General features: G+C 50.3%; 1 protein-coding gene across 2 annotated transcripts in view; it reads right to left on the bottom strand.

Moving 5' to 3' along the window:
• LOC148516902 (ephrin type-B receptor 5-like) overlaps positions 1-25,663 on the bottom strand; it is a 170,968-nt gene that overhangs the window by 72,457 nt on the left and 72,848 nt on the right. For both annotated transcript variants that reach the window (XM_088479377.1, XM_088479378.1), the window contains exon 4: positions 20,492-20,650. In XM_088479377.1, the coding sequence (XP_088335503.1) occupies positions 20,492-20,650 (159 nt within the window). The remainder of the gene's footprint in view (positions 1-20,491; positions 20,651-25,663) is intronic.

Here is a 25,663-nt window from a genome sequence, read left to right as displayed (position 1 = left end):
CATCCTTGTTCCCACCACATAACTGACCCTAAGGGTGACAGGTCAGCACATCCCTGTCCTCACCACATAACTGACCCTAAGGATGACATATCAGCACATCCCTGTCCTCACCACATAACTGACGCTAAGGATGACAGGTCAGCACATACCTGTCCCCACCACATTACTGACCCTAAGGATGACAGGTCAGCACATCCCTGTCCCCAACCACATAACTGACCCTAAGGATGACAGGTCAGCACATCCTTGTCCCTACCACATCACTGACCCTAAGGATGTCAGGTCAGCACATCCTTGTCCCCACCACATAACTGACCATAAGGATGACAGGTCAGAACATCCCTGTCCCCATCACATAAATGACCCTAAGGATGACAGGTCAGCACATCCCTGTCCCCATCACATAACTGACCCTAAGGATGACCGGTCAGCACATGCCTGTCCATCACCACATAACTGACCCTAAGGGAGACAGGTCAGCACATTCCTGTCCTCACCACATAACTGACCCTAAGGATGACAGGTCAGAACATCCCTGTCCTCACCACATAACTGACCCTAAGGATGACAAGTCAGCACATCCCTGTTCTCACCACATAACTGACCCTAAGGATGACAGGTCACCACATCTCTATCCCCACCACATAACTGACCCTAAGGATGACAGCTCATCCCTGGCCCTCACCACATAACTGACCCTAAGCATGACAGGTTAGCATATCCCTGTCCCCACCACATAACTGACCATAAGGATGACAGGTCAGCACATCCCTGTCCCCCACCACATAACTGACCCTAAGGATGACAGGTCAGCACATCCCTGTCCCCACCACATAACTGACCCTAAGGATGACAGGTCAGCACATCCCTGTCCCCTCCACATAACTGACCCTAAGGGTGAGAGGTCAGCACATCCCTGTCCCCACCACATAACTGACCCTAAGTATTACCGGTCAGCACATCCCTGTCCTCACCACATAACTGACCCTAAGAGTGACAAGTCAGCACATCCCTGTCCTCACCACATAACTGACCCTAAGGATGACCGGTAAGCACATCCCTGTCCCCATCACATAACTGACCCTAATGATGACAGGTCAGCACATCCCTGTCCCCATCACATAACTGACCCTAAGGATGACCGGTCAGCACATGCCTGTCCATCACCACATAACTGACCCTAAGGGTGACAGGTCAGCACATCCCTGTCCTCAAAACATAACTGACCCTAAGGATGACAGGTCAGCACATCCCTGTCTCCACCATATAACTGACCCTAAGTATGACAGATCAGCACATCCTTGTCCCCACCACATAACTGACCGTAAGGATGACAGGTCAGCACATACCTGTCCCCACCACATAACTGACCCTAAGGATGACAGGTCAGCACATCCCTGTCCCCAACCACATAACTGACCCTAAGGATGACAGGTCAGCACATCCTTGTCCCCACCTCATAACTGACCCTAAGGATGTCAGGTCAGCACATCCCTGTCCCCAACCACATAACTGACCCTACGGATGACAGGTCAGCACATACCTGTCCCCAACCACATAACTGACCCTAAGGATGACAGGTCAGCACATCCTTGTCCCCACCACATAACTGACCCTAAGGATGACAGGTCAGGACATCCCTGTCCCCATCACAAAACTGACCCTAAGGATGACAGGTCAGCAAATCCCTGTCCCCATCACATAACTGACCTTAACGATGACCGGTCAGCACATGCCTGTCCATCACCACATAACTGACCCTATGGGTCACAGGTCAGCACATCCCTGTCCTAACCACATAACTGACCCTAAGGATGACTGGTCAGCACATCCCTGTCCCCACCACATAATTGAGCCTAAGGATGACAGGTCAACACATCCCTGTCCCCCACCACATAACTGACCCTAAGGGTGACAGGTCAGCACATCCCTGTCCCCACCACATAACTGACCCTAAGGATGACAGGTCAGCACATCCCTGTCCTCACCACATAACTGACCCTAAGGATGACAGGTCAGCACATCCCTGTCCCCCACCACATAACGAACCCTAATGGTGACTGGTCAGCACATCCCTGTCCCCACCACATAACTGACCATAAGGATGACTGGTCAGCACATCCCTGTCCTCACCACATAACTGACCCTAAGGGTGACATGTCAGCACATCCCTGTCCTCACCACATAACTGAGCCTAAGTATGACAGGTCAGCACATCCCTGTCCCCACCACATAACTGACCCTAAGTATGACAGATCAGCACATCCTTGTCCCCACCACATAACTGACCCTAAGGATGACAGGTCATCACATCCCTGTCCTCACCACATAACTGACCCTAAGTGTGACAAGTCAGCACATCCCTGTCCTCACCACATAACTAACCCTAAGGATGACCGGTAAGCACATCCCTGTCCCCATCACATAACTGACCCTAAGGATGACAAATCAGCACATCCCTGTCCCCACCACATAACTGACCCTAAGGGTGACAGGTCAGCACGTCCCTGTCCTCATCACATAACTGACCCTAAGGATGACAGGTCAGCACATCCCTGTCCTCACCACATAACTGACCCTAAGGATGACAGGTCAGCACATCCTTGTCCCCACCACATAACTAACCCTAAGGATGTCAGGTCAGCACATCCTTGTCCCCACCACATAACTGACCCTAAGGATGACAGGTCAGCACATCCCTGTCCTCACCACATAACTGACCCTAAAGATGACAGGTCAGCACATACCTGTCCCCACCACATAACTGACCCTAAGGATGACAGGTCAGCACATCCCTGTCCCCAACCACATAACTGACCCTAAGGATGACAGGTCAGCACATCCTTGTCCCCACCACATAACTGAACCTAAGGATGTCAGGTCAGCACATCCCTGTCCCCAACCACATAACTGACCCTAAGGATGACAGGTCAGCACATCCCTGTCCCCAACCACATAACTGACCCTAAGGATGACAGGTCAGCACATCCTTGTCCCCACCACATAACTGACCCTAAGGAAGACAGGTCAGGACATCCCTGTCCCCACCACATAACTGACCATAAGGATGACCGGTCAGCACATGCCTGTCCATCACCACATAACTGACCCTATGGGTGACAGGTCAGCACATCCCAGTCCTAACCACATAACTGACCCTAAGGATGACAGGTCAGCACATCCCTGTCCCCACCACATAACTGAGCCTAAGGATGACAGGTCAACACATCCCTATCCCCCACCACATAACTGACCCTAAAGGTGACAGGTCAGCACATCCCTCTCCCCACCACATAACTGAACCTAAGGGTGACAGGTCAGCACATCCCTGTTCTCACCACATAACTGACCCTAAGGGTGACAGGTCAGCACATCCCTGTCCTCACCACATAACTGACCCTAAGGTAGACAGGTCAGCACATCCCTGTCCTCACCACATAACTGACCCTAAGGATGACTGGTCAGCACATCCCTGTCCCCACCACATAACTGACCTTAAGGATGACAGGTCAGCACATACCTGTCCTCACCACATAACTGACCCTAAGGGTGACAGGTCAGCACATCCCTGTCCCCACCACTTAACGAACCCTAAGAATGACAGATCAGCACATCCTTGTCCCCACCACATAACTGACCCTAAGGATGACAGGTCAGCACATCCCTGTCCTCACCACATAACAGACCCTAAGTGTGACAAGTCAGCACATCCCGGTCCTCACCACATAACTGACCCTAAGGATGACCGGTAAGCACATCCCTGTAACCATCACATAACTGACCCTAAGGATGACAAGTCAGCACGTCCCTGTCCTCATCACTTAACTGACCATAAGGATGACAGGTCAGCACATCCCTGTCCTCACCACATAACTGACCCTAAGGATGACAGGTCAGCACATCCTTGTCCCCACCACATAACTAACCCTAAGGATGTCAGGTCAGCACATCCTTGTCCCCACCACATAACTGACCCTAAGGATGAGAGGTCAGCACATCCCTGTCCCCATCACATAACTGACCTTAATGATGACTGGTCAGTACATCCCTGTCCCCATCACATAACTGACCCTAAGGATGACCGGTCAGCACATCCCTGTCCTCACCACATAACTGACCCTAAGGATGACCGGTCAGCACATCCCTGTCCTCACCACATAACTGACCCTAAGGATGACCGGTCAGCACACCCCTGTCCTCTCCACATAACTGACCCTAAGGATGAAGGGTCAGCACATCCCTGTCCTCACCACATAACTGACCCTAAGTATGACAGATCAGCACATCCTTGTTCCCACCACATAACTGACCCTAAGGGTGACAGGTCAGCACATCCCTGTCCTCACCACATAACTGACCCTAAGGATGACATATCAGCACATCCCTGTCCTCACCACATAACTGACGCTAAGGATGACAGGTCAGCACATACCTGTCCCCACCACATAACTGACCCTAAGGATGACAGGTCAGCACATCCCTGTCCCCATCACATAACTAACCCTAAGGATGTCAGGTCAGCACATCCTTGTCCCCACCACATAACTGACCCTAAGGATGACAGGTCAGCACATCCCTGTCCTCACCACATAACTGACCCTAAAGATGACAGGTCAGCACATACCTGTCCCCACCACATAACTGACCCTAAGGATGACAGGTCAGCACATCCCTGTCCCCAACCACATAACTGACCCTATGGATGACAGGTCAGCACATCCTTGTCCCCACTACATAACTGACCCTAAGGATGTCAGGTCAGCACATCCCTGTCCCCAACCACATAACTGACCCTAAGGATGACAGGTCAGCACATCCCTGTCCCCAACCACATAACTGAGCCTAAGGATGACAGGTCAGCACATCCTTGTCCCCACCACATAACTGACCCTAAGGATGACAGGTCAGGACTTCCCTGTCCCCATCACATAACTGACCCTAAGGATGACAGGTCAGCACATCCCTGTCCCCATCACATAACTGACCTTAAGGATGACCGGTCAGCACATGCCTGTCCATCACCACATAACTGACCCTATGGGTGACAGGTCAGCACATCCCAGTCCTAACCACATAACTGACCCTAAGGATGACAGGTCAGCACATCCCTGTCCCCACCACATAACTGAGTCTAAGGATGACAGGTCAACACATCCCTGTCCCCCACCACATAACTGACCCTAAAGGTGACAGGTCAGCACATCCCTGTCCCCACCACATAATTGACCCTAAGGGTGACAGGTCAGCACATCCCTGTTCTCACCACATAACTGACCCTAAGGGTGACAGGTCAGCACATCCCTGTCCTCACCACATAACTGACCCTAAGGTAGACAGGTCAGCACATCCCTGTCCTCACCACATAACTGACCCTAAGGTTCACAGGTCAGCACATTCCTGTCCCCACCACATAACTGACCCTAAGGTTGACAGGTCAGCACATCCCTGTCCCCCACCACATAACAAACCCTAATGGTGACTGGTCAGCACAGCCCTGTCCCCACCACATAACTGACCCTAAGGATGAAGGGTCAGCACATCCCTGTCCTCACCACATAACTGACCCTAAGTATGACAGATCAGCACATCCCTGTCCCCATCACATAACTGACCCTAAGGATGACATATCTGCACATCCCTGTCCCCACCACATAACTGACCCTAAGGATGACAGGTCAGCACATCCCTGTCCCCAACCACATAACTGACCCTAAGGATGACAGGTCAGCACATCCTTGTCCCCACCACATCACTGACCCTAAGGATGTCAGGTCAGCACATCCTTGTCCCCACCACATAACTGACCCTAAGGATGACAGGTCAGAACATCCCTGTCCCCATCACATAAATGACCCTAAGGATGACAGGTCAGCACATCCCTGTCCCCATCACATAACTGACCCTAAGGATGACCGGTCAGCACATCCCTGTCCTCACCACATAACTGACCCTAAGGATGACTGGTCAGCACATCCCTGTCCCCACCACATAACTGACCTTAAGGATGACAGGTCAGCACATACCTGTCCTCACCACATAACTGACCCTAAGTGTGACAAGTCAGCACATCCCTGTCCTCACCACATAACTGACCCTAAGGATGACCGGTAAGCACATCCCTGTAACCATCACATAACTGACCCTAAGGATGACAAGTCAGCACGTCCCTGTCCTCATCACTTAACTGACCCTAAGGATGACAGGTCAGCACATCCCTATCCTCACCACATAACTGACCCTAAGGATGACAGGTCAGCACATCCCTGTCCCCAACCACATAACTGACCCTAAGGATGACAGGTCAGCACATCCTTGTCCCCACCACATCACTGACCCTAAGGATGTCAGGTCAGCACATCCTTGTCCCCACCACATAACTGACCCTAAGGATGACAGGTCAGAACATCCCTGTCCCCATCACATAAATGACCCTAAGGATGACAGGTCAGCACATCCCTGTCCCCATCACATAACTGACCCTAAGGATGACCGGTCAGCACATCCCTGTCCTCACCACATAACTGACCCTAAGGATGACTGGTCAGCACATCCCTGTCCCCACCACATAACTGACCTTAAGGATGACAGGTCAGCACATACCTGTCCTCACCACATAACTGACCGTAAGTGTGACAAGTCAGCACATCCCTGTCCTCACCACATAACTGACCCTAAGGATGACCGGTAAGCACATCCCTGTAACCATCACATAACTGACCCTAAGGATGACAAGTCAGCACGTCCCTGTCCTCATCACTTAACTGACCCTAAGGATGACAGGTCAGCACATCCCTATCCTCACCACATAACTGACCCTAAGGATGACAGGTCAGCACATCCTTGTCCCCACCACATAACTAAACCTAAGGATGTCAGGTCAGCACATCCTTGTCCCCACCACATAACTGACCCTAAGGATGACAGGTCAGCACATCCCTGTCCCCATCACATAACTGACCCTAAGGATGACTGGTCAGCACATCCCTGTCCTCACCACATAACTGACCCTAAGGATGACCGGTCAGCACATCACTGTCCTCACCACATAACTGACCCTAAGGATGACCGGTCAGCACACCCCTGTCCTCACCACATAACTGACCCTAAGGATGAAGGGTCAGCACATCCCTGTCCTCACCACATAACTGACCCTAAGTATGACAGATCAGCACATCCTTCTTCCCACCACATAACTGACCCTAAGGGTGACAGGTCAGCACTTCCCTGTCCTCACCACATAACTGACCCTAAGGATGACATATCAGCACATCCCTGTCCTCACCACATAACTGACGCTAAGGGTGACAGGTCAGCACATACCTGTCCCCACCACATAACTGACCCTAAGGATGACAGGTCAGCACATCCCTGTCCCCAACCACATAACTGACCCTAAGGATGACAGGTCAGCACATCCTTGTCCCTATCACATCACTGACCCTAAGGATGTCAGGTCAGCACATCCTTGTCCCCACCACATAACTGACCATAAGGATGACAGGTCAGAACATCCCTGTCCCCATCACATAAATGACCCTAAGGATGACAGGTCAGCACATCCCTGTCCCCTTCACATAACTGACCCTAAGGATGACCGGTCAGCACATGCCTGTCCATCACCACATAACTGACCCTAAGGGTGACAGGTCAGCACATTCCTGTCCTCACCACATAACTGACCCTAAGGATGACAGGTCAGAACATCGCTGTCCTCACCACATAATTGACCCTAAGGATGACAAGTCAGCACATCCCTGTCCTCACCACATAACTAACCCTAAGGATGACAGGTCACCACATCTCTATCCCCACCACATAACTGACCCTAAGGATGACAGCTCATCCCTGGCCCTCACCACATAACTGACCCTAAGCATGACAGGTTAGCATATCCCTGTCCCCACCACATAACTGACCATAAGGATGACAGGTCAGCACATCCCTGTCCCCCACCACATAACTGAACCTAAGAGTGACAAGTCAGCACATCCCTGTCCTCACCACATAACTGACCCTAAGGATGACCGGTAAGCACATCCCTGTCCCCATCACATAACTGACCCTAATGATGACAGGTCAGCACATCCCTGTAACCATCACATAACTGACCCTAAGGATGACCGGTCAGCACATGCCTGTCCATCACCACATAACTGACCCTAAGGGTGACAGGTCAGCACATCCCTGTCCTCACCACATAACTGACCCTAAGGATGACAGGTCAGCACATCCCTGTCCCCACCATATAACTGACCCTAAGTATGACAGATCAGCACATCCTTGTCCCCACCACATAACTGACCCTAAGGATGACAGGTCAGCACATCCCTGTCCTCACCACATAACTGACCCTAAAGATGACAGGTCAGCACATACCTGTCCCCACCACATAACTGACCCTAAGGATGACATATCAGCACATCCCTGTCCTCACCACATAACTGACGCTAAGGATGACAGGTCAGCACATACCTGTCCCCACCACATAACTGACCCTAAGGATGACAGGTCAGCACATCCCTGTCCCCAACCACATAACTGACCCTAAGGATGACAGGTCAGCACATCCTTCTTCCCACCACATAACTGACCCTAAGGGTGACAGGTCAGCACTTCCCTGTCCTCACCACATAACTGACCCTAAGGATGACATATCAGCACATCCCTGTCCTCACCACATAACTGACGCTAAGGATGACAGGTCAGCACATACCTGTCCCCACCACATAACTGACCCTAAGGATGACAGGTCAGCACATCCCTGTCCCCAACCACATAACTGACCCTAAGGATGACAGGTCAGCACATCCTTGTCCCTACCACATCACTGACCCTAAGGATGTCAGGTCAGCACATCCTTGTCCCCACCACATAACTGACCATAAGGATGACAGGTCAGAGCATCCCTGTCCCCATCACATAAATGACCCTAAGGATGACAGGTCAGCACATCCCTGTCCCCATCACATAACTGACGCTAAGGGTGACAGGTCAGCACATACCTATCCCCACCACATAACTGACCCTAAGGATGACAGGTCAGCACATCCCTGTCCACAACCACATAACTGAACCTAAGGATGACAGGTCAGCACATCCTTGTCCCTACCACATCACTGACCCTAAGGATGTCAGGTCAGCACATCCTTGTCCCCACCACATAACTGACCATAAGGATGACAGGTCAGAACATCCCTGTCCCCATCACATAAATGACCCTAAGGATGACAGGTCAGCACATCCCTGTCCCCATCACATAACTGACCCTAAGGATGACCGGTCAGCACATGCCTGTCCATCACCACATAACTGACCCTAAGGGTGACAGGTCAGCACATTCCTGTCCTCACCACATAACTGTCCCTAAGGATGACAGGTCAGAACATCGCTGTCCTCACAACATAACTGACCCTAAGGATGACAAGTCAGCACATCCCTGTCCTCACCACATAACTGACCCTAAGGATGACAGGTCACCACATCTCTATCCCCACCACATAACTGACCCTAAGGATGACAGCTCATCCCTGGCCCTCACCACATAACTGACCCTAAGCATGACAGGTTATCATATCCCTGTCCCCACCACATAACTGACCATAAGGATGACAGGTCAGCACATCCCTGTCCCCCACCACATAACTGACCCTAAGAGTGACAAGTCAGCACATCCCTGTCCTCACCACATAACTGACCCTAAGGATGACCGGTAAGCACATCCCTGTCCCCATCACATAACTGACCCTAATGATGACAGGTCAGCACATCCCTGTAACCATCACATAACTGACCCTAAGGATGACCGGTCAGCACATGCCTGTCCATCACCACATAACTGACCCTAAGGGTGACAGGTCAGCACATCCCTGTCCTCACCACATAACTGACCCTAAGGATGACAGGTCAGCACATCCCTGTCCCCACCATATAACTGACCCTAAGTATGACAGATCAGCACATCCTTGTCCCCACCACATAACTGACCCTAAGGATGACAGGTCAGCACATCCCTGTCCTCACCACATAACTGACCCTAAAGATGACAGGTCAGCACATACCTGTCCCCACCACATAACTGACCCTAAGGATGACAGGTCAGCACATCCCTGTCCCCAACCACATAACTGACCCTAAGGATGACAGGTCACCACATCCTTGTCCCCACCACATAACTGACCCTAAGGATGTCAGGTCAGCACATCCCTGTCCCCAACCACATAACTGACCCTAAGGATGACAGGTCAGCACATCCCTGTCCCCAACCACATAACTGACCCTAAGGATGACAGGTCAGGACATCCCTGTCCCCATCACATAACTGACCCTAAGGATGACAGGTCAGCACATCCCTGTCCCCATCACATAACTGACCTTAACGATGACCGGTCAGCACATGCCTGTCCATCACAACATAACTGACCCTATGGGTGACAGGTCAGCACATTCCTGTCCTAACCACATAACTGACCCTAAGGATGACTGGTCAGCACATCCCTGTCCCCACCACATAATTGAGCCGAAGGATGACAGGTCAACACATCCCTGTCCCCCACCACATAACTGACCCTAAGGGTGACAGGTCAGCACATCCCTGTCCCCACCACATAACTGACCCTAAGGTTGACAGGTCAGCACATCCCTGTCCTCACCACATAACTGACCCTAAGGATGACAGGTCAGCACATCCCTGTCCCCACCACATAACTGACCCTAAGGTTGACAGGTCAGCACATCCCTGTCCCCCACCACATAACGAACCCTAATGGTGACTGGTCAGCACATCCCTGTCCCCACCACATAACTGACCATAAGGATGACAGGTCAGCACATCCCTGTCCTCACCACATAACTGACCCTAAGGGTGACATGTCAGCACATCCCTGTCCTCACCACATAACTGAGCCTAAGTATGACAGGTCAGCACATCCCTGTCCCCACCACATAACTGACCCTAAGTATGACAGATCAGCACATCCTTGTCCCCACCACATAACTGACCCTAAGGATGACAGGTCAGCACATCCCTGTCCTCACCACATAACTGACCCTAAGTGTGACAAGTCAGCACATCCCTGTCCTCACCACATAACTGACCCTAAGGAAGACCGGTAAGCACATCCCTGTCCCCATCACATAACTGACCCTAAGGATGACCGGTCAGCACATGCCTGTCCATCACCACATAACTGACCCTAAGGATGACATATCAGCACATCCCTGTCCTCACCACATAACTGACGCTAAGGATGACAGGTCAGCACATACCTGTCCCCACCACATAACTGACCCTAAGGATGACAGGTCAGCACATCCCTGTCCCCAACCACATAACTGACCCTAAGGATGACAGGTCAGCACATCCCTGTCCCCAACCACATAACTGACCCTAAGGATGACAGGTCAGCACATCCTTCTTCCCACCACATAACTGACCCTAAGGGTGACAGGTCAGCACTTCCCTGTCCTCACCACATAACTGACCCTAAGGATGACATATCAGCACATCCCTGTCCTCACCACATAACTGACGCTAAGGGTGACAGGTCAGCACATACCTGTCCCCACCACATAACTGACCCTAAGGATGACAGGTCAGCACATCCCTGTCCCCAACCACATAACTGAACCTAAGGATGACAGGTCAGCACATCCTTGTCCCTACCACATCACTGACCCTAAGGATGTCAGGTCAGCACATCCTTGTCCCCACCACATAACTGACCATAAGGATGACAGGTCAGAACATCCCTGTCCCCATCACATAAATGACCCTAAGGATGACAGGTCAGCACATCCCTGTCCCCATCACATAACTGACCCTAAGGATGACCGGTCAGCACATGCCTGTCCATCACCACATAACTGACCCTAAGGGTGACAGGTCAGCACATTCCTGTCCTCACCACATAACTGTCCCTAAGGATGACAGGTCAGAACATCGCTGTCCTCACAACATAACTGACCCTAAGGATGACAAGTCAGCACATCCCTGTCCTCACCACATAACTGACCCTAAGGATGACAGGTCACCACATCTCTATCCCCACCACATAACTGACCCTAAGGATGACAGCTCATCCCTGGCCCTCACCACATAACTGACCCTAAGCATGACAGGTTATCATATCCCTGTCCCCACCACATAACTGACCATAAGGATGACAGGTCAGCACATCCCTGTCCCCCACCACATAACTGACCCTAAGAGTGACAAGTCAGCACATCCCTGTCCTCACCACATAACTGACCCTAAGGATGACCGGTAAGCACATCCCTGTCCCCATCACATAACTGACCCTAATGATGACAGGTCAGCACATCCCTGTAACCATCACATAACTGACCCTAAGGATGACCGGTCAGCACATGCCTGTCCATCACCACATAACTGACCCTAAGGGTGACAGGTCAGCACATCCCTGTCCTCACCACATAACTGACCCTAAGGATGACAGGTCAGCACATCCCTGTCCCCACCATATAACTGACCCTAAGTATGACAGATCAGCACATCCTTGTCCCCACCACATAACTGACCCTAAGGATGACAGGTCAGCACATCCCTGTCCTCACCACATAACTGACCCTAAAGATGACAGGTCAGCACATACCTGTCCCCACCACATAACTGACCCTAAGGATGACAGGTCAGCACATCCCTGTCCCCAACCACATAACTGACCCTAAGGATGACAGGTCACCACATCCTTGTCCCCACCACATAACTGACCCTAAGGATGTCAGGTCAGCACATCCCTGTCCCCAACCACATAACTGACCCTAAGGATGACAGGTCAGCACATCCCTGTCCCCAACCACATAACTGACCCTAAGGATGACAGGTCAGCACATCCCTGTCCCCATCACATAACTGACCCTAAGGATGACAGGTCAGGACATCCCTGTCCCCATCACATAACTGACCCTAAGGATGACAGGTCAGCACATCCCTGTCCCCATCACATAACTGACCTTAACGATGACCGGTCAGCACATGCCTGTCCATCACAACATAACTGACCCTATGGGTGACAGGTCAGCACATTCCTGTCCTAACCACATAACTGACCCTAAGGATGACTGGTCAGCACATCCCTGTCCCCACCAAATAATTGAGCCGAAGGATGACAGGTCAACACATCCCTGTCCCCCACCACATAACTGACCCTAAGGGTGACAGGTCAGCACATCCCTGTCCCCACCACATAACTGACCCTAAGGTTGACAGGTCAGCACATCCCTGTCCTCACCACATAACTGACCCTAAGGATGAGAGGTCAGCACATCCCTGTCCCCACCACATAACTGACCCTAAGGTTGACAGGTCAGCACATCCCTGTCCCCCACCACATAACGAACCCTAATGGTGACTGGTCAGCACATCCCTGTCCCCACCACATAACTGACCATAAGGATGACAGGTCAGCACATCCCTGTCCTCACCACATAACTGACCCTAAGGGTGACATGTCAGCACATCCCTGTCCTCACCACATAACTGAGCCTAAGTATGACAGGTCAGCACATCCCTGTCCCCACCACATAACTGACCCTAAGTATGACAGATCAGCACATCCTTGTCCCCACCACATAACTGACCCTAAGGATGACAGGTCAGCACATCCCTGTCCTCACCACATAACTGACCCTAAGTGTGACAAGTCAGCACATCCCTGTCCTCACCACATAACTGACCCTAAGGAAGACCGATAAGCACATCCCTGTCCCCATCACATAACTGACCCTAAGGATGACAAATCAGCACATCCCTGTCCCCACCACATAACTGACCCTAAGGGTGACAGGTCAGCACGTCCCTGTCCTCATCACATAACTGACCCTAAGGATGACAGGTCAGCACATCCCTGTCCTCACCACATAACTGACCCTAAGGATGACAGGTCAGCACATCCTTGTCCCCACCACATAACTAACCCTAAGGATGTCAGGTCAGCACATCCTTGTCCCCACCACATAACTGACCCTAAGGATGACAGGTCAGCACATCCCTGTCCTCACCACATAACTGACCCTAAAGATGACAGGTCAGCACATACCTGTCCCCTCCACATAACTGACCCTAAGGATGACAGGTCAGCACATCCTTGTCCCCACCACATAACTGACCCTAAGAATGTCAGGTCAGCACATCCCTGTCCCCAACCACATAACTGACCCTAAGGATGACAGGTCAGCACATCCCTGTCCCCAACCACATAACTGACCCTAAGGATGACAGGTCAGCACATCCTTGTCCCCACCACATAACTGACCCTAAGGAAGACAGGTCAGGACATCCCTGTCACCATCACATAACTGACCCTAAGGATGACAGGTCAGCACATCCCTGTCCCCATCACATAACTGACCTTAAGGATGACCGGTCAGCACATGCCTGTCCATCACCACATAACTGACCCTATGGGTGACAGGTCAGCACATCCCTGTCCTAACCACATAACTGACCCTAAGGATGACAGGTCACCACATCCCTGTCCCCACCACATAACTGAGCCTAAGGATGACAGGTCAACACATCCCTGTCCCCCACCACATAACTGACCCTAAGGGTGACAGGTCAGCACATCCCTGTCCCCACCACATAACTGACCCTAAGGGTGACAGGTCAGCACATCCCTGTTCTCACCACATAACTGACCCTAAGGGTGACAGGTCAGCACATCCCTGTCCTCACCACATAACTGACCCTAAGGTAGACAGGTCAGCACATCCCTGTCCTCACCACATAACTGACCCTAAGGATCACAGGTCAGCACATCCCTGTCCCCACCACATAACTGACCCTAAGGTTGACAGGTCAGCACATCCCTGTCCCCCACCACATAACGAACCCTAATGGTGACTGGTCAGCACATCCCTGTCCCCACCACATAACTGACCCTAAGGATGACAGGTCAGCACATCCCTGTCCCCAACCACATAACTGACCCTAAGGATGACAGGTCAGCACATACTTGTCCTCACCACATAACGAACCCTAAGGAAGACCGGTAAGCACATCCCTGTCCCCATCACATAACTGACCCTAAGGATGACAAATCAGCACATCCCTGTCCCCACCACATAACTGACCCTAAGGGTGACAGGTCAGCACGTCCCTGTCCTTATCACATAACTGACCCTAAGGATGACAGGTCAGCACATCCCTGTCCTCACCACATAACTGACCCTAAGGATGACAGGTCAGCACATCCTAGTCCCCACCACATAACTAACCCTAAGGATGTCAGGTCAGCACATCCTTGTCCCCACCACATAACTGACCCTAAGGATGACAGGTCAGCACATCCCTGTCCTCACCACATAACTGACCCTAAAGATGACAGGTCAGCACATACCTGTCCCCTCCACATAACTGACCCTAAGGATGACAGGTCAGCACATCCCTGTCCCCAACCACATAACTGACCCTAAGGATGACAGGTCAGCACATCCTTGTCCCCACCACATAACTGACCCTAAGGATGTCAGGTCAGCACATCCCTGTCCCCAACCACATAACTGACCCTAAGGATGACAGGTCAGCACATCCCTGTCCCCAACCACATAACTGACCCTAAGGATGACAGGTCAGCACATCCTTGTCCCCACCACATAACTGACCCTAAGGAAGACAGGTCAGGACATCCCTGTCACCATCACATAACTGACCCTAAGGATGACAGGTCAGCACATCCCTGTCCCCATCACATAACTGACCTTAAGGATGACCGGTCAGCACATGCCTGTCCATCACCACATAACTGACCCTATGGGTGACAGGTCAGCTCATCCCTGTCCTAACCACATAACTGACCCTAAGGATGACAGGTCAGCACATCCCTGTCCCCACCACATAACTGAGCCTAAGGATGACAGGTCAACACATCCCTGTCCCCCACCACATAACTGACCCTAAGGGTGACAGGTCAGCACATCCCTGTCCCCACCACATAACTGACCCTAAGGGTGACAGGTCAGCACTTCCCTGTTCTCACCACATAACTGACCCTAAGGGTGACAGGTCAGCACATCCCTGTCCTCACCACATAACTGACCCTAAGGTAGACAGGTCAGCACATCCCTGTCCTCACCACATAACTGACCCTAAGGATCACAGGTCAGCACATCCCTGTCCCCACCACATAACTGACCCTAAGGTTGACAGGTCAGCACATCCCTGTCCCCCACCACATAACGAACCCTAATGGTGACTGGTCAGCACATCCCTGTCCCCACCACATAACTGACCCTAAGGATGAACGGTCAGCACATCCCTGTCCTCACCACATAACTGACCCTAAGTATGACAGATCAGCACATCCTTGTTCCCACCACATAACTGACCCTAAGGATGTCAGGTCAGCACATCCTTGTCCCCACCACATAACTGACCCTAAGGATGACAGGTCAGAACATCCCTGTCCCCATCACAAAAATGACCCTAAGGATGACAGGTCAGCACATCCCTGTCCCCATCACATATCTGACCCTAAGGATGACCGGTCAGCACATGCCTGTCCATCACCACATAACTGACCCTAAGGATGAGAGGTCAGCACATCCCTGTCCTCACCACATAACTGACCCTAAGGATGACTGGTCAGCACATCCCTGTCCTCACCACATAACTGATCCAAAGGATGATCGGTCAGCACATCCCTGTACCCCACCACATAACTGACCCTAAGGATGACCGGTCAGCACATCCCTGTCCCCAACACATAACTGACCGTAAGGATGACCGTTCAGCACATCCCTGTCCTCACCACATAACTGACCCTAAGGATGACCGGTCAGCACATCCCTGTCCCCACCACATAACTGACCCTAAGGATGACCGGTCAGCACATCCCTGTCCCCACCACATAACTGACCCTAAGGATGACCGGTCAGCACATCCCTGTCCCCACCACATAACTGACCCTAAGGATGTCCTGTCAGCACATCCCTGTCCTCACCACATAACTGACCCTAAGGATGACCGGTCAGCACATCCCTGTCCCCACCACATAACTGTCCCTAAGTATGACCGGTCAGCACATCCCTGTCCTCACCACATAACTGACCCTAAGGATGACAGGTCAGCAAATCCCTGTCCTCACCACATAACTGATCCTAAGGATGATCGGTCAGCACATCCCTGTACCCCACCACATAACTGACCCTAAGGATGAAGGGTCAGCACATCCCTGTCCTCACCACATAACTGACCCTAAGGATGACCGGTCAGCAAATCCCTGTCCTCACCACATAACTGATCCTAAGGATGATCGGTCAGCACATCCCTGTACCCCACCACATAACTGACCCTAAGGATGAAGGGTAAGCACATCAGTGTCCTCACCACATAACTGACCCTAAGGATGACCGGTCAGCACATCCCTGTCCCCACCACATAACTGACCCTAAGGATGACCGGTCAGCACATCCCTGTCCCCACCACATAACTGACCCTAAGGATGACAGGTCAGCACATCCCTGTCCTCACCACATAACTGACCCTAAGGATGACCGGTCAGCACATCCCTGTCCTCACCACATAACTGACCCTAAGGATGACAGGTCAGCACATCCCTGTCCTCACCACATAACTGACCCTAAGGATGACAGGTCAGCACATCCCTGTCCCCACCACATAACTGACCCTAAGGATGACAGGTCAGCACATCCCTGTCCTCACCACATAACTGACCCTAAGGATGACCGGTCAGCACATCCCTGTCCTCACCATATAACTGACCCTAAGGATGACAGGTCAGCACATCCCTGTACCCCACCACATAACTGACCCTAAGGATGACATATCAACACATCCCTGTCCACACCACATAACTGACCCTAAGGATGACCGGTCAGCACATCCCTGTCCCCACCACATAACTGACCCTAAGGATGACCTGTCAGCACATCCCTGTCCTAACCACATAACTGACCCTAAGGATGACCGGTCAGCACATCCCTGTTCCCACCACATAACTGTCCCTAAGTATGACCGGTCAGCACATCCCTGTCCTCACCACATAACTGACCCTAAGGATGACCCACCCCAGGGCTCAGCCTGTACACAGCCCCCGGCCAGCAGCAGACATGACAGGACAGGAGTAAGAAGCAGACACAGAGGAGCCCAAACTTCAGCCCTGGCCTGGATGCCTGTCACTTTCCAACCAGTGTTGTTAAAGGTAAGTGTAGCCTGCCTGGGGGGGGAGAGCACCATGTGGGAGAGGGGGCAGGGAAAGCACTATGTGAAAATTAATGTTATTAGGGAAAAGCATTATGGGCCGTATTCAATTTGGAGCGAAAAGCCGTTATCGGCGATGATGTCATTTTCGCCTGTTATCATTATCCCCGTATTCAATTACACTGACTTTTCGCCGGTGTGAAAAGTCAATGTAAAAAAATGGGGATAATTTTTCGCCTGCTTTTAGCAGGCGAAAAAAAGTGCAGAATTGGGGTTTAGGGGTGCAGGCTTAAAAAAAATACCCTTCACTTCTGGGAATAGCCCCTAAAATTATCTGTGGGAAAAAAAGTTAAAAAAAAAAAAACGGGACACCCCAAAAAAGTTTGTTGACTTTTGGGGTAGAAAAAAAAAAAACATGGTTAACAAGTTTAAAACTAACGAACTAAATTCTGGAGGGGTTCCCAAGTATGCGGCAGGTGTTTTAAAAAATGCGGGTGGTATATTCTTGCACCCATTTTCATGTACCCCAAATTTGATGCACCTAGTTTTTTTGGGAAAAAAAAAAGCAAAGTGCTCTACTTCACCCCTTCTTCCCAGACATTACCAGATCTTCATTCCAACCAATCACCTAGTTGGCTGGTTGAATGTAAGTTGGTCTAGTGTGTGGCCAACTTAAGTGTTAGATTGGGTTGTGCTACCTGTCCCTGACACTGATTATGTGTTCAGAAAGAAAATACAAATAAAATATATAAAAATCATTTTAATGGCGATATTAAGGATGGACTGGATATGATTTCTATAGTGCCCGAATCTGTGCGTATGCTTTTATTTATAAAGGCTGTTTCGAGGGTTGGGGGGGCACCAATGCTCTCTCTCGCACAGGACACCAAAATTCTAGTTACGGCTCTGCTGACTGTTTACTGCCCGGGCCCCTGGGGATGAATGGGAGGGAGGGGTGCCGGCAGGGGTGCTGGGATGGGAGAGTCCTGCTGCATGCAGACCCTCCAATATGACCCCTACCATCAGGTACAACATGCTCTGCTCCTGGACCTCCTTAATGTATGATTGCAGTCACCTGTGTTGAAACACCCTCTTCATCAATTACCTAGTTCAGCACAGGTGACTGCAATCATACGTTAGGTGGGAAATCCAGGAGCAGAGCATTTTGTACCTGATGGAATGGGTGATGTTGGAGGGCCTGCTGCATGCCTGGGTTGGGTTAGTGCCCATAGGCATCCTGGCAGGTGGGTCATGTTGGCGAAGCTCACACCACAGTCACCACCATGTGGCGATGGCTGGCAGCGGAGCCAGGGACCATGGGTGTGTGAGAGCGGCTGATACCACAGATCAGCGGGGATCCTGCAGAGTGAGGCCTATCGGGAGCTCATTACTCCCTCAGTTATCCAATTGTGTAACAGGAGCTTTCACTTGAATCACGGCCTAACAGAGTTATAATTATCATGGTCTTTCTTTATGGCCAAACAATAAATCCATTCCTGTGCTTGGCCATTCCCGGGAAGCAGGTCCACTGCCTGACATTATACTGCACTGTATGGGAGGGGGGTCTCATGGCATGGGGAGGGGGTCTGGGGACTGACTCAGAGGTGCACACAATTTGAATGTAATGCTGCTGTTCACTTTGTTGGGTTCCCTGACTGCAAGAACCACTGCGAGAGATCAGGAAGAATTCACTTGCTGCGCATAGACAGCTTGGCAGAGTGAGTGACAGGAGAGGCCGTTTGTGGGTGGTGACAGGGACAGGCCGCTAGAAATGGGGGAGTGGAGGTGCGAACGCAGGTGTGTCTGAGCGTCTCGATGGCGTTTCAGAGGCATCCATAATTAGCAGACAGCGTCATAGTACACGTCACCTGGTTGTATTTCACACTGAATCACTTGCAGTGCTTGCGGCAGGGTATAGTCAACCTCAAGCTCTACGATCTTATTCCGATGGCTACCGATGTACCGATGGTAGCATACACTTCCTGGAGATGAAGTGTGCTAGTGGCCATGTTAAAACAGGCTGGCGGGTGTCTGCACGCCAAGACATAGTGGGCGTGGTTATGCCTTGCCATGCGATCGCCTGCCTTGCCGTCACTTAGTTGATTTTGCATACGCTGGGTGCGAGCGGCCGCATCTAGCAAGCGGGTCTGAATGAGCTCCTGAATCCATCGGTCAAAGCTGTGGATCATCGGTGGTTTAGGCAAAGCGCGAGTTAGTACTGTGATCCTATTGTACTCCATTGTGTGTTAAACGATGTCAGGATTTGGCCTCTTCCACAGTGGCCTGACCTCCCTTGCTCATGTGACTTACCGGTACAGGGGGATTCTGGGAGCTCGTCTGGGATGCGGAAGAAGCCCTTGTTACACGTACAGCTCAGTGCGCCAGACATCGCCGTGTAGCTATTACTTGGGCAGAGCCGGCAATGAGATGTTGAGGCGTCAGGAGAATTGTAAGACCCAGGGGTGCAGGCTGTGGGGGAAGGTGAGATAATGTAATGTTTAACATAAACGCATCAAATATTTTTCTTTAAGAGCAAAAAAAAGCTTCTGTGTTACATATACTGTATCTATATCTACTGTATTTATATGTATATATATATATATAAATATATATATACACACACACACACTATATATGAGAAGCAATTGGGAAGCCGACTGCCTAAATACCGGCAGCCGGCTTCCCAACTGTCATATCCCGGCAAGGGTGAAATGCCGGGCATCTAGATGTAGACGCCCGCATTTCCCCGATGCCGGGAGACCAGCACCTGGCATCCCGATCGTAGTGATGCCGGGTGCCGCGAGCGGACAGCCGCGGGGGCGGAGGGTTAGGTCTAGGGCTCCTGGGGGGGGCTTAGGGTGAGACACCCCCCCCGGGAGGGTTAGGGTTAGGCTAGGGGGAGGGAGGGTTAGGGTTAGGCACCCCCGGGGGGAACTTAGGGTTAGGCACCCCCCGGGGGACTTCGCTTTAGACAGCGGGGAAGGGGGTGGTTAGGGTTAGGCACTTAGAGGGGGGATTAGGGTTAGGCACTTGGGGGGGAAGTTAGGGTTAGGCACCCCTAAGGAGGGTTAGGGTTAGGGGGGTTAGGTTAGTAGATACTTACCTATCCACGATCGCGATTTCCAGCGCTGTCGGGCTTCCACTGCTTCCAACCATGCGGCCGGCGGTATTTCTTACTGATTCCCTATCTATATATATTGTCGAAGTCAGAAAATATTTAAATACACTACAAAATAACTCATATCCCAGACATTAACATTAACTGGCATATTCTCATTACATATTTCAAAAAGCCATAACCTGTGTGTATTTCTGTGAGCTATGCACATATACCACTTTCTTTTAAGGAACCTTATTCCATTCTATTGAAGTAACAAGTTCCAAGGTTTCGTAAACAATAAGGCTTTTTGTTCCCCCCAGCAGACAGGGTGTCATAAAAGGTGATATTTACTCATCAGTTATACTCCTTTGGTTGTATTTGATGTGTACATAGGTATGTCATGCCTGGGGTCTTAATACCAATATATACGACCTCTTGTCTGTTGTTGTCATGGCTCCTCTTTTGACTCATACTGGACAATGGACATGTCAGTTTATGATTGCCAAGGGTACAATACTTTGATCCTGATTAGAATGGTAGGCATACACCTATGCATACCACTATCTGTTTGCATTTTAAATGATCTAAGCAGTAAGAAACAGTTTCTTACAACAATGACCCATAGTCTCAGTGTAAAACAAATACCTCTACATGCATGCTACTAAACATTTATACAGTCAAACCTATTTAATCTATTTTTCACTTTAAAATATATGCGCAGTGTATCTAAAGTAACAATTAATGATGTTTTCAATTTAGGCAATGTCTTTCATCCTCATATTCCTAAGGTATATTTTATTCTACAATTGATTGCCAGCTAGCTGCGGTGACAAGTTCCCCCTTGTGGCCGTGAGAGATTAATTTGATTGGCCACACATTAATCTAACGTAATTGTTCCCAATGCATTTTTAGGCATTTCTTGTAACCAAACTTTCCATTCATAATCATTATTTTACTATAACCATTATACCACTGTAATGGTTGCATGTTTCCTCTAAGATAACACCAAAAATACAAATATATATATATATATATATATATATAGAAAAGAAGAAAACCAGCTATACATATAGTCCAGGGATGGAAACACATATTAACATCGTGTTTGGGGTCATAATGTACAGAATTGTGTTAGCAGTAATCCGGTGATTGTGAATAGATTGTCGCACATTGTGGCAAGCAGATATTAGCAATGCCGGATTTATGTTTAATATAGAATATAACAATGGTTGATTTGAACTAGCTTTTTGGAGTGAACCCAGAGGTGAACATCTGTAACAGCAACCTAAGCCTAGGCATCGCCCACTGTTCGAACCAACCAATAACCCTCAGTGAACTGGAAACGTCCCGCCCCTGGACCAATGGAAGGAGACACAACTTGCCATTATACACAACCATAATTTAACTGTATAAAATAAGGCTCCCTGATCCAGAGAGTAGTAGCTGTATTCTACCAGTCATCTGCTGATGACTGTACTCTGGATCCAGGGAGCGCATGCGAATGTATGTATACTGGTTTGTAAACTCTGACCTTTTGTTTCTTGAACTATATTGTACAACTGTATAACTTGTAATAATTAATGTTATATATACTTTCAATACAATATTTTCTTGGACCACAGAGACTCTTGTGTTTGGGTGTTCACCTGCTTTCTCATAAGGTTATTATGTGATCTATATTGCACTGTAATTCACATTGTATTTTGCTATGAAGATAGCAACTATTATGCATACTGTTGGTGTTACAATAGGGGAAGGTAGGCATCACACATTGCGTTCACTGTGCATTCACATTTACGTATCACCATACGCAAGGTTCGTCCACATGGCATCAACAGCCGTAGAGAGATTTAAAGTAGGATTTCACAAATATATATATATATATATATATATATATATTGTGATAGGATCACTGGTAAAGTGGTCTGTGGCAGGTACATTTGTCCCAGATTCCTGTCTTATGTGTTTTAAACCCCCAGGAGAAAGTCTGCAGTGTAGCAGGCTTGAGTCTCGGCTTTTTGAAAAGCCGGTTTGGGACCTGGGGGTTGTGGGTGAGAGGAGAGGGAGGGCTCCACCCATGGCCACTCCAGGTTTTGGTTCTCGCAGCCTGGTAACAGGCTTGTTAGGGTTCCCACCTGAGAGTGGCCAATATAAGCCTAGTTTGTTTAGGGCTGAGTGTCTCACCTGGGAGAGCAGGCAGGGAGTTTGCTCAGAGACACTTGAAAACCTATTTGTAAGTGCTGTGCTGTGCCTTTGTTGCTGGCGAGGGCATTAGGCCCTGCCAGGTTCTTGTAATGAGGGAAGTCACTTGAGAAGTTAGTGCCCCGACAGGGCTAGGATTTATGTTTGTTTTCTTTATGTTATTTCTGACATTGTACAATACAGACTGGCGCCGACCAGCTTGTACTCGAATCCAGTCTGGCGTACTGTTTCCCAGCTGCTGTGTGTGAAAGGAAGGAGTCCTCTACCCAGGAGAGGGACCCCCTAACCTGACTGTGTCACAATATGGTGGAGAATGCGGGCACCCACACACACTGAAGTTGCAGCGAGAGGAAAACTTTCTGTTTAAAAATTAAAGGGACAGACACCCAATTTGTGAGTGTGGCAATAACGCTGTGTCCTTGGAGTCCCATAGAGGAGGCGTCAGCCCATGCTCAGAGAGGCAAGGTTCAGCTTCCAACCTACACCCCAGGACAAAATGGAGGACATTATTAAAGCCTTGCTCCAAGCTACAGCAGCTCAGCAGGAATCTACCAGAGCTCAGCAGGAATCTACCAGGGCTCTGCAGGAATCCACCAGGGTGCAACTGTCGGCCTTGGAGACAGCCCAGGGGCAGCAACAGGTTGCCATCGAGGAAACCCGCCAGGCCTTAGCGGAAAACAGCCAGGCCATAAAAGAGGTGGTACAGCACCTGATTTCCCGGCCCAGAGATGTTAATACGGGTCCTTCCACCACCACTCACTCCGTACGAGCCAGTCACTTCCTCCAAAAGGTGACTTCGGGTGATGATGTGGAGGCCTATCTCACCGCATTTGAAAGAATGGCCAAAAGGGAGAGTTGGCCCAAGGAGCAGTGGACAAGTCTGGTGGCACCTTTTTTGTCTGGGGAGCCACAAAAAGCCTATTTCGACTTATGCCTGGCTGATGCCAAGGACTATAAAAAACTAAAACAGGAGATCCTAACTCGCTTGGGAGTCACCACCTTTGTTCGTGCCCAACGGGTCCACCGCTGGGAGTTCCATATGGACAAGCCTCCACGTTCACAGATGCATGACCTCGTCCATCTGTCCTCAAAATGGCTACAGCCCGAGACACTGACGGGACCACAGATTGTGGAAAGGGTCGTGATGGACCGGTACCTGCGATCGTTACCTGCGACTCTGCGCAAGTTGGTGAGCCATGCAGACCCTAAGTCCGCGGACCAGTTGGTCGAGCTGGTGGAGAGGTACGTGGCAGCTGAGGAGCATGCCCCACCGAGCCCCGATGGCGCACCGGCGAACTCCCACAGACACTGGTAAGACTGTTCCAGGGGAGAAGGGTGCTGGGCGGTGGAATGTACCTTAGACTGAGGGTGTAGAACCTGGAGACAGGCCTGCCAGGCCAGGAAGGTTCTTGCCCCGTAAACGACTAGACATTAATATGACTCAGTGTTTCCGATGTGGTGGCTTCGGCCATATTGCCGCTAATTGTTCACTTACAACTGAACCTATGCAATGTGATACTGCTCATGTCTACCGCAGGGGGTCTTTCTTTGCACAGACAGCCTGTACGGCTGACCGGCAGGCTGAGACTGATAAGCATATGTGTGTACTCACTGTAGATGGCAACTGAGTAGAGGCACTGTTAGACTCTGGTAGCTTGGTGACACTGATGAAAGCTGAGCTGGTGAACCCCTTGAGGCATAAGGGGAAAACTGTTGGTGTGACCTGCATACATGGGGATACTCGATATTATGTTACTGCCGAGGTGAACATCGAGACACCATGTGGCTCTGCCACAGTTTCTGTGGGTTTGGTGCATGGTCTGATGTACGATGCAATATTGGGGAGAGACTTTGCTCACTTCTGGAAGTTGTGGGAAAGCCGTTTTGTTCCAGAAGTGAACAACCCCGATCCATTTGAGAAGGTTGTCGATGTAGTGGAGGAGGGAGTTTCTTCTGAGTCAGAGTTATTCCCTTTTTCTACTATGATTGGCGAACTAGAGAATGCGGAGCGTGACGGTGGCCCGCCAACTGATGTGCCTCCCATTGAGGTGGGAAGTGTTGTTGGGCCAGTTGATCGTCTGCCTGATTTAGAGGTCAGAAGAGAGGTCTTTGCCGTGGAGCAGTTGAATGACCCTACTTTGGTAAAAGCCAGGGAGAATGTAAAAGTAGTTGATGGTAAA

The sequence above is a fragment of the Taudactylus pleione genome, unplaced genomic scaffold, assembly GCF_031769625.1.
Source record: "Taudactylus pleione unplaced genomic scaffold, aTauple2 ptg000231l, whole genome shotgun sequence".
Taxonomy (NCBI): domain Eukaryota; kingdom Metazoa; phylum Chordata; class Amphibia; order Anura; family Myobatrachidae; genus Taudactylus; species Taudactylus pleione.
Note: the sequence above shows the minus strand (reverse complement) of the source record. Positions and strands in the feature narration are given on the sequence as shown.